Raw genomic sequence first — 10,258 nt, forward strand, 5'->3', positions numbered from 1 at the left:
CTCCAGCGTAATGTGTATCAGTGTCCCCACACTGAAAAATGGAGGTGGGGGGTGCTTTAACTAAAGCTCATTCACTGAGCTGCTCTAATTAAGTGCCCTGTGCCTCCTGGAGCACATGTATAAATGCCCTTGGGTTCTATTCCTGGCTGTGCAGCATGGCTTTCTCTTATGAACTGGACCTGATGGATCGTACTGTTTTGTTTCCATTTGAGAACATTGGTCAAAGATAATGATTTAAGCATAGCATTATTTCATCTATATTTTTGAAGGATGTAAAACCTTGTACAAGAAAGCAGACTCTATTCATGAAAACAGTTAAGTGTATGCTTAACGTTAAAATCAGTGGGACTTAAGCACACATTAAGGTTAGGGACAGACATTCAGAAAGCCTGCACCTGAATTGATTCAGTCTTTGTAGGTTAGTCTAACCTGGCTAGGCTGAAACAGTTGGTAACTGGACAGAGGTTCTTTCTGGAGTGAGGAAAATTCAGGCACATGCCTGCAGTGGCTCAGGCTAGAAGCCAGGGGGTGCTAAATCAGCCCTCCCTCTCCTTCCATAGCACTGAGCTTGGGGGGGTGGGGAACGTGGCCAGGCCCCGTTAGGACCTCTGATTAGGGAGGTCTGCCTGCACCATTCCAGGCTTTTCCCCACTGGATGCTCAGGGGGTGGGAGTGTTGCCAGACCCCAGCCTGTGGCTAGCACTCTGAGGCCGGTGGGGAGGGTGTGCAATGTATGCATCTGTTGATGATATGGAGCTTTTCAATCTCCTTCTCTGCTTCTTTATATTATCTGCCGCAAACTGGAAGGCAAGCAAGCCAACAGGTGACTGATAACAGTATTTATCATCTCATCAGCAAAACAATAGCCTCTGTCCATTAGTTCAAACTCTTCTTAAGCAGTTTAACAGCTGACCTGTTGATTAGCTTCAAAAAGCCCTAAGCGGTCACTGTTCTATCTGTCTGTCCCAGTGAATCTGGAGATCAGCATACACAGTGGAGGCAGGGACACAGTGCTGTCACCCACCACCCTGTGCTGCCACCTCCGAGGAGGAGGGCTGGGTTGGGGTGCTGTACCTGCAGTCTCTGCTGGAGCTCCGGCCATGGAGCAGAGGGGAGGGGCCATCTCTGCTGTGGAACAGGGAGCCCCGCCCACCCCAGAGAGCTTTGATGGGGGAGTCTGGTTTATCTTAAACTAGCAAGGGGTCTGGGACAGACATTGCATAAACTGGTTGAGCCAAATCAATTAAGTCTGATACTACACTCAACCAGGTTATCTTAAACTGGTTTCAGCCATTTTCAAATTGGTTGATGTGCACTGAACATGTGTCCTGTTACAGGTTTAAACCAGTTCAGGGGCAATGCATAGGGGGTGCACCCTCTGCGTGTGGTGGTGCACCCCCTACAAAAAGGCACTGCCGCCACTGCCAGCAGCTTCTGCAGGCAGTCCACAATTCCTGCTGGCTGCTGCCACTGCTGCCAGCAGCGGTTGTGGGTGGTCACCGATCCTTGGTTGATGCTCGCCACCCTTCTCCCCCCTCCACAGCCGACAGTGCCGGTGACAGCTGTGGGAGCTCCCCTGCTTACCACTGCTGTGCTTCCACTGCCACCGTGCCCCCCACAGCCGCTGGGGGCACGGGTTGTTCATGAACCAGTTTCTGATCGCTTAAACTGGTTTGTTTGTAATGTCTGTCCCTAGCCTAAAGCTGAGCATAGTAGAGCCACATAGAATAAACTGCAGACCTGGTTCAGGAAATCACTGGAGCACAAGTTTGTCCTTTAGCATAATTTTGAATGCTTCTCTGAATCAAGATGATAGTTGCTTGCACCTTCAGCTGAAGCAAATCAGTTTTTAAAGCCAGAGTCTATTAAGCTAGCTAGTCTATACCAGACAGGCCCATCCAGGCTGCTATGTGGGATCTGGACTATTTGTGAATTCAGCTGAATATTTAGGTAACATCTGATTAGCACTGATTAGCAGCACAGTTAATATACACTAACTTCTCATTTATATTAATTAAATCTTATAGTTGCTAATTAGCTTGGGAACATGTGAAAAAGTCATTTTTCTAAGTCTGTTTCTAATTAACTTGACCTCCTCCATTTCTTTTTTTTTTTTTTTGCTTTGAAATTTATTTCTATAATTACCATGTTATTTTTATATCCAGAACCTCTTAAAGTGAAAAGTGATTTGTTGTTTTACAGCCTGGTAATTGTGCATTTCTTTGTGTTTTCCTCCTAATTATGGGCTTATATTACCATGTATGCCAAGGCTGGTGATTCTGAAAGGAGGCCATTGAATTCAGAGTGCCTTTGCAGTTTTGGTTCCTGTTTTGCCTGAAAAGAGACCCAAGAATCTTAACAATATAGATACTGTACATGCTGGCTTGTAGTTCATAAGAAATCCATACAGTTTTGAAAGCTGTGTCAGAGCCCCTTGAATTCAGTATGAGCATTTTCATTGCTGTCATTTTGAGCAGGCCTTTATGAAATGTGTAGGTGACTCTCACTTTCCTCTCTACAGCATCTCACAAAAGGCACTTACACAGGAAATTAAAACAGAAAAACTGGGTCAGTTATGTGGAATCCTTGACTCCCATTTTGCTGTGTTTCCATCTCAATACAGTTAATTTTCTAGCTCAGCAACATTTGGCGAGGGTGCTCAGGGTTAAGGAGTGGACTGAATTAACACAGAAGAAATGTATAATGTGGAAAGATGCACTTGTTAAGGGAAGGTCTGGCGTGCTCATTTTCCTACCATCCAATGTTTTTCTGCAGTGTCGTTTACCTAAAGTTTCTTCAATGTAGTTTTTTCATCTTTACCTCAGAGTGTGGATGCTTTATGTACAAAGATCAGTAATATAGAAATAGATGCACATCTAGAGTTTCTAGTTGGGACAGGAAGCAAAGAAGAATCCTGTAGCTGGCTGGAATGATGGGAGGAATTCAGAGGAGTGGGTACAGGCCCTGATCCAGCAAAGCATTTGATTCTGAGTTTCCCTTGGAGTTTGCAGATGATGGTGCCTCCGACTCCTGGTAATTCTTCAGGTTCCTTCTCCTCCCAGATCAGCTTTTTTATGGGGGCCTTGCACTGAAAGCCAAGCCCCTACAGCGGGATGCACTAAGCTGAAACTCACTGAGTGCCAATCCCTTCTGGGGGCTTCTGACCAACCAAGGAAATAACTTGGTGCCTGATGTATTGACCCAGATGAGTTTGCCTCATAATAGCTTTATTTGTCCACAAATATTATGTTCTTTTTCAAATGCTTTAGCACAGAGCTTGGCTGGAGGGTGCTGAAGAACTTGTAGTTTAAAGTACTCTTTTCTCTCTGTAAGACAATAGCAAAATATTTACATTTTCTGCCAAGTGGGAACTTCACAGGTTTCAAAGGTGCATTATTGGTGAATCCATTGGGCTACATTCTTGGTTGGTGGAGCTGTGCCAGTTAACAACAGCTCAGGATTGGGCCCACCAGGTCTGCTATGCAAAGGTAGGGACAAAAAGCAGATGCGTTTTTTCCAACAGATAGGCAGTCTGTTTGCAGTGTGTGGTTGGCAGTGTCAGTTGACTGTCTCAAAGTGCATCTCACTTTGCACTGTTTGCTTGGCACAGAAGTCAGCTTGAAGTAGTATTGTAAAACTGCTGCAAGCTCCCCCTAAGGCCTTGCCAACAAAGATGTGTATCAGTGGCAAGTTCAGGAAATAAAATATTTAAATAAATCAGTAAGTATTGGCAGCTCTTGTTAGAGGGGCATGCCCAAGGGACCAAGTATTATAGGTTTACTGAGCATACAGTCATAACTGGTGGCTTCCTCAGGGTATCTCTAGTTCCCAGTATTTGGTGGGGTTTTGTTTTGTTTTTATACTTGTGCCTTCTCTCCAACCAATTTTTGGGGTGAAATTCAGCCATCAGACTAAGGGCCGTGGCTTTGACTCCAGTGTATCAGTAGCACCATAGTTGTTCTTCATGAAGCTGGGCAATTGAAGAGTGGCATGTTGGGAAGCATTATAACCTGCTACAACACCAAAAACAGCCTAGAGAATGAGACAGTGGCTTGGGCTCTGGGTCTGTGACTTCTTGGATCAGTGGTTACAGTGTTCATGCCCCCTACCTATTTCACCCTATAGGCTGGCTCAGTAGCCCCACCCCCTGTTTCCCCACAGAGTCCAGTGCCGGGCTTCCCCACTATGAGTGCAGGAGCTGCGGGCATGCGGCGTGGAGCCCCTGCAATAGAGGCTGCCGGGCAGGCTGCACTCCTCCCCCGCCCCCTGTGCAGAGCTGGCCAGAGTCATGCCCTGCTGGGCTCCAGACCCTGCGCAGGGCACAAGTGCCCTGAGTCATCTGTCCCCCCAACCCCCCCTGCTGCCAGCAGTGGGGGCTGCACACCATGGGGGCGGAGTGTGTGGGGGGTCCCCATACCCCCACCCTCCCTCACACCCCAGAAACTTCATACACCCACACCCTGCCCCCACAACTCCTATAGACGTATACACACACCCCAACATACCCTATGCCCCCCACACAGCCACACCCCCTCACAAATCCCATCATACTATGCCCCACCATACACCCCTCCCAGCCTCAACCCCATCATACACACACAATATAAAAGAGTGAGACTTTATTTTTGAGTTGTTATGCAATCCCTTCTATATACATTACACAAGCACAAATCATGACATTTTTTGTTATAAAATTAAAATATGTTAGAGTAGGTGTTTCATAGATTTCATAGACATTAGGGCTGGAAGGGACCTTGGAAGATCATCAAGTCCCGCCCCCCACCCCAGGGGCAGGAAGTCAGCTGGGGTCATAAGATCCCAGCAAGATAAACGTCCAAATTTCTCTTGAAGATGTTCAAAGTGGGTGCTTGAACCACCTCCGGTGGCAGTCTATTTCAAACCTTGGGGCTCAGGCAGTAAAGAAATTCTTCATTATGTCCAGCCCGAAACGGTCTTGAAGGAGTTTGTGACCGTTTGACCTTGTCATCTCCCGGGGCACTCTGGTGAACAGACGTTTCCCCAGATCGTTTGACTTCTGGTGTATGATTTGGGTTTTTTTTTCTGGTTCTAAGATGGCAATCCCCCACTCCCAAAAGGAGTATTTTCAGGGGGCAAGGGGAGGGACTTCTGGTGGCAAAGATTATGGCAACCAGGGCTGGGGCAATTTTCAGCGGCTGGGGCTACCCATGCAGCCCTCGACAACTCCTTGTTAAGTAGTCCTCCGCCCAAAATAATTGCCTGCTTGGGACTAAAGACTGATCCTGTTTGTAGGATATTTGTATCCCCACCAGTGTCCTTATAAAGCTGCCTCCAGAAAGCTTGGTCTTTGTGTGTATGTTACGTGCCAAGAACTCAGAAAGGCTGTAGGTCCATTACTGAAACTTGACAGAAAAGGTGACCAAGAATCCTCTTCCACGCAAAAGTCTTTTAATACAAATCTGGATGAAAAGTTATGCTCCACAAAAAGGTGGTTGAAGAGTTTGAGAACTCATTTAGCCAGAAACAGTGGCTCAGAGAAAGGAAGAGACAGCTATCACCAAAGCCACCTTTCAGTGGCAAACCAACACACAAGTCCTGTGATGCAAGCGAGGTACAAGTTAGTATTGTCTGTATGCTTTGGATATCAAATAGGCATGGGAAGGCTATAAGAGGTGGGACAAAGCTAATAAAAATACTGTGTTGTAACATCTTCAGAACAGGAAAGACAGCCCTAAGGCTGAGCACAGAGGGATCACAATGGTATTTAAGCACCTCTCTGCAAGGGTCGCTAGCTTTCAAAGGTTTTTCTGCTGATATACCTTTTAAAGATGCTTTGCGTTTCCTGGGCTGCTGGAAGTTGGACAGGTTTCTAGCTTATTACAGGCAGGCTAATCTGTATTAATTAATATCCTGTTACTTGGAGTTTAGACCTAGTCTGACGACTCCTTCAATAGAATCTGAATTGAGTGGAAGCCTTTTTTTTGTTTCTTATTTTCCTTCTGCTAATTAGCAACAAATGCTGTCTCTCTTTGATCTCAGCTCAGTTGGGTTCTGTCTTTTTGCTAATCTGGGGTATTTCTGGTTGCTTCTCCCAAAGGAAATGGAACTTTGTCTGAATTCAGTGGGAAAAGAGATTGTTCATGGACAATGTAGGTCATGCCTGCTTCTGTATGGGTAGACCAAGAATAGGTTGCAGGCCAGGGCTGTGGAGAAGACAGTAGTCTTCCTTTTGAAAAGGGTCTGATAAGGTCCTTGAAATCATCTTGGGCACAAAGCAGTGGAGGGATGTACAGAAGAGGTTGGAGAACAGTGGAGCCACCCACAGCAAGGGCTGCAAGCTTCCATTGCTCTGTTCAAGCAGCTTGTGAAACATTGTGTAATCCTTCTACCTTTCATTTAAACAGGGAAAATCAGAATCTGGAAGTGGAAAAAGCCAATCCCTCAGCCACAATGAGCTCTGGTAAGTCAAAGCCCCACAAATCTGCCTTTTACCACCAGGTATCTTTTGGTCTGATGCTTTTGATTCTTTGCCTGCTTGTTACACTTTGCATGGGATTAGAAGTCCTCTGAATGCTCAGGCAGTGTCTCTGAATCTGCTGTTCCAGTGAGGAAATCAAACTCTTGGGAGAGCCCCAAGGAGTTTTCATGACCTGATTGAAAGTTCTGTCATTTTTCGCTCTTCCCCTCAGCCTGTCTGCTGGACAAACTCATTAAAAAGGGCCACATCTCTAGGTGGTGTAAATCAGCGTAGATTCTTTGACTTCATGGGAGTTGGGCTGGTTTGCACAAGCCTAGGATCTCAGTAGGTTTGAAAGTCTCCACCTCCTGTGGGCTTGGGTCTTTTTGCTCCATTGAGCTGAAACACAGATTCACAATGAGTTTCATTCAGGTCTAAAACTCAGCTGGTGTGAACAAGTAAAATTACTCACAAAACCCTGTGAACCAAAACCATTGAATTTTGTTGTTATATTGAACCAACCTGTTTAGGAGCTATTGGGTTCCCCTACCCTGGAACAGCTTTAGGCGTAGGGGTAATACTTGACACCATTGACTGGCACATCATGGCACGCTGGTGGAGTAGTAAAGGGCACCTGGACACCCCTGTGACCTCTAGAGCAGTGGTTCTCAAACTTTTTTCTTTTTTTTTCCACAGACCTCTTGAAAATTGCCGAGGGTCTTAGAGGACCAGACTATTTTTTTTTTTGTTCTACAAATCAAAGCACACAATTAATATTTTAATATCAGTAGTCTTTCCTTACAAGTACAGATATTCTTGATTTGTTCTGAAACCCTTCTGCGGACCACCTGAATGGAGCTTGTGGACCTGTGGCTGTCTGTGGACCAGCTTGAGAACCTCTGCTCTAGCGGGTTCATTCAAGTGTGACTGTCTGATAGATAGTAATTTAGGGTATGTAAATTTTTATGGAAGAATCCCTAATCAGAGTTGGAATTCTGTCATGGTTGGTGCTCCACAAACAGATGGAGACAGTCCCTGCCTCAAAGGGTGTACAAGGTAAATAGGCAAGGCAAACAAAGATGGGAGGGCATAAAGAACCTAGTGAATTCCTGTTCCCAGATCCAGTGATCAGATCATCTTAGAAGTATGGCAAACATAAACCAAATCACTTCCTTTGCTGCATGATAGCAGATACCCACCCTCTAGCATCAGCGTCTGGGACTAATTTTGATCCATGCCATCCTTTTATTATCGAGGATGGCATTATATCTTAGGCAGAGATGTGGGTTTTCCAGAAAATTTTCCAATGCCGTAAATAGAGTGTGATCTGATTTTAGCATGTTTACTTGACTTATGTTTAGTAAACAAAACTAAAAAAGCACTCCTGTGTTAATTTAATGTCTTAATAGCCACAAGTATTTGAACTGAAATATTTGATTAGGAAAAAAAATTAAATACTAAACACTACTTGTTAGTTCCATTTCAGAATCAGGTAGAGGCAAATCTGATTTAGAACTACTTGAACCACATTCTCTTTTGCTAAAGGATGGCTTTACCAATGAGTCTCTGTGGGCAAGGTTAGCTTATCATCACGCTTCATCTTCACTAATTGTGCTTCTGACTCATTTTTCCAGAAGCAAGAGATTTTGAGAAATAGAAACAGGCTTAGTGGTGCATTCATTTGTTAGTCTATTCTTTTTTTGTCTTGATTGAGCTGAAAGCCTTCCAGTTCTGTCAGCAAGAAGCTGCTCTTGGTGGAATGCTTAGGATGCATAGTAGGCCTGTGCAAAGCAGCTAGTATTTGCTTCCGATTCATCTGATTCGGGGGTGCGAGAGGGGAGGCAAAAGACATCCCAAGACCCCACCCGACGAGCCGTGGTACTCACTGCAGGGACTAAGACAAGCAGCAGCTGTGGAGAAATGCGACGCAAGCTCAGCAGTTCTGGAGCTGCCTAAGCCTGCAAATCAGTGAGCCCGTGGGGCAGGGCTTCGGAAAAGTGCGGGCTGCTCAAAGAGCAGCCGGAGGGGCAGTCAGCTGGCCAGGGAGAGAGGAGTGGAACGCCGGCCGGGAGACGCTGGCTGCAGAGCCAGGCAGCATCGGCCCCGAGCATAGGGAGGGGAAGCTGAGCATCTGCCAGGGAATCCCAGCAGAAGGAACAGGGAGCCCAAACCCCACTGGGGAGCCTCAGCGGGGAAAAGCAATTCCCCACCATGCTTGAGCACAGCCACAGCCACGTCAGAGAGCTCAGGCAACGAGGGATGGCTAACCCCCTCGGGCAGCACGGCGAAGAGGGAGAAGCAGGAGGCGGCTGCATTGGAGCCCGACGTGGGAGTGGCAAGTACCACCAGGTGGTGGGACCAGGAGTGATTAACTCTGAATCAGTTGGGCCCTGGGAAAGTCACACGGGGAGGTGGCCTTCCCCCATGCCTACTAGGAGGGAAGAGACAGATGGATTCCCTCCCCCACCCCAGGGGGCCAAGGGGGTCCTGGGAGATTGAATCCCAGGTGCCGGCTGGCAGACGCTGAACAACTTTTCAGTTAAAGTTGTCTTAAGTTACAGTCAGCCCAGGCCGGGGCAGGTCTAGTTGCCTGAAATCTGGTCCGAAGGCAAGGGATAGACTCGGGAGAGATTGACAGCCAGAAAGCAGGTCAAGGCAGGTAATGTGGATGAGGTGAGATCATCCTGGGGAAGGCTACAGGGAGCAGTGTTTTCCCAGGCTGTGGATGTAGTAAGGGTGGGGTAAAGGGGAGATTTGGAGCCCCATGAAGAAAAGACCAGGGTCAAGAACCCTTTGGAGCTACTGACCGGGAACTGCCTCCCCATCAACCAACATCAAAGATGTGGCAGGTGAGTAGGAGCAGTGTCCGAACCATCTAGGAGGCACCAGAGCCTGGTCTCACCCTGACATCACTAGGGAACAAGGGGCGGGGCCAAAGCATTATAACACTTACCAGTGACAGGGGGGCAGTGATTCAATTTGGTGATTTGAATCACTGTCCCGAATCGACTGGGCCAAATCTGTTTAGGAGATTCAGCTGCTGCCAAATCTCCAAATTGCCCAGGCCCATCCCCTGCCTGCCCCAGCTCCCAGCACTTTGGAAAAAAAAAAAAAAAAAAAAGGCCCGAGTCACTGGGTGCTGCTGGGTGGTGGGGGAGATTCCTGCTGCCTCCTACTGCCCCACACTACATGGGGGGCTCTACACAAGCCCCCCAATGCCCCCTGTCCCCCCCAGTCCCTCCCATGGCTGCCCTGCCCACCCCAGCTCCAGCCCTTTAAGAAACCCCCCCAAAACCCTGGACTCACTGTTCCTGCCCAGTGGGGGGCAATCCCTGCTGCTCCCCACTGCCCCATGCCATGTGGGGGGCTCTCCACGAATCTCCAGAAGCCCTAAGGCTGCTGCAGGAGTGGTGAGTCCCAGGGTTGTTTTTTTTTTTTTTTATTTAAAAGGCCAGAGCTGGGCTCGGCATGGCAGCCATGGGGGGAGGTGGGGCCAGGGGAGCAAGTGGGGATTGGGGACCATGCAGTGTGGGGCAGTGCGGGACAGTGGGAATCACCCCCTTGCTGGGCAGCACCTGGTAAGTGGGACTTTTTTTAAAGCACGGGGTGCTGGGGGAGCGGGTGGGGATGGGGCCTGGCAGGGGTCCCCCCCATGGTCCCCCCTTCCAGCTCCCCCTCTACCCTCTCTTCCAGCCCCCCCCACACCAGCCCCTACTTACCAGCTCTGAACCTGGCTGCAGCTCTGCTGCAACGGGTGAGGACTATCCATATAATCGAAGCTCTTGAAATCTTTTCCATATCGAATGGAATCGGCACCTGAAG

General features: G+C 47.8%; 1 protein-coding gene across 29 annotated transcripts in view; it reads left to right on the forward strand.

Annotated features, from left to right (window-relative positions):
• SORBS1 (sorbin and SH3 domain containing 1) overlaps positions 1 to 10,258 on the forward strand; it is a 235,089-nt gene that overhangs the window by 110,813 nt on the left and 114,018 nt on the right. For all 29 annotated transcript variants that reach the window (XM_019502448.1, XM_019502446.1, XM_019502450.1 and 26 more), the window contains exon 2: positions 6,384 to 6,439. In XM_019502448.1, coding sequence (XP_019357993.1) covers positions 6,430 to 6,439 — 10 coding nt within the window. In that variant the 5' untranslated portion in view covers positions 6,384 to 6,429. The remainder of the gene's footprint in view (positions 1 to 6,383; positions 6,440 to 10,258) is intronic.

This window comes from Gavialis gangeticus, unplaced genomic scaffold (assembly GCF_001723915.1).
Source record: "Gavialis gangeticus isolate Ggan-Ray unplaced genomic scaffold, GavGan_comp1, whole genome shotgun sequence".
Taxonomy (NCBI): domain Eukaryota; kingdom Metazoa; phylum Chordata; order Crocodylia; family Gavialidae; genus Gavialis; species Gavialis gangeticus.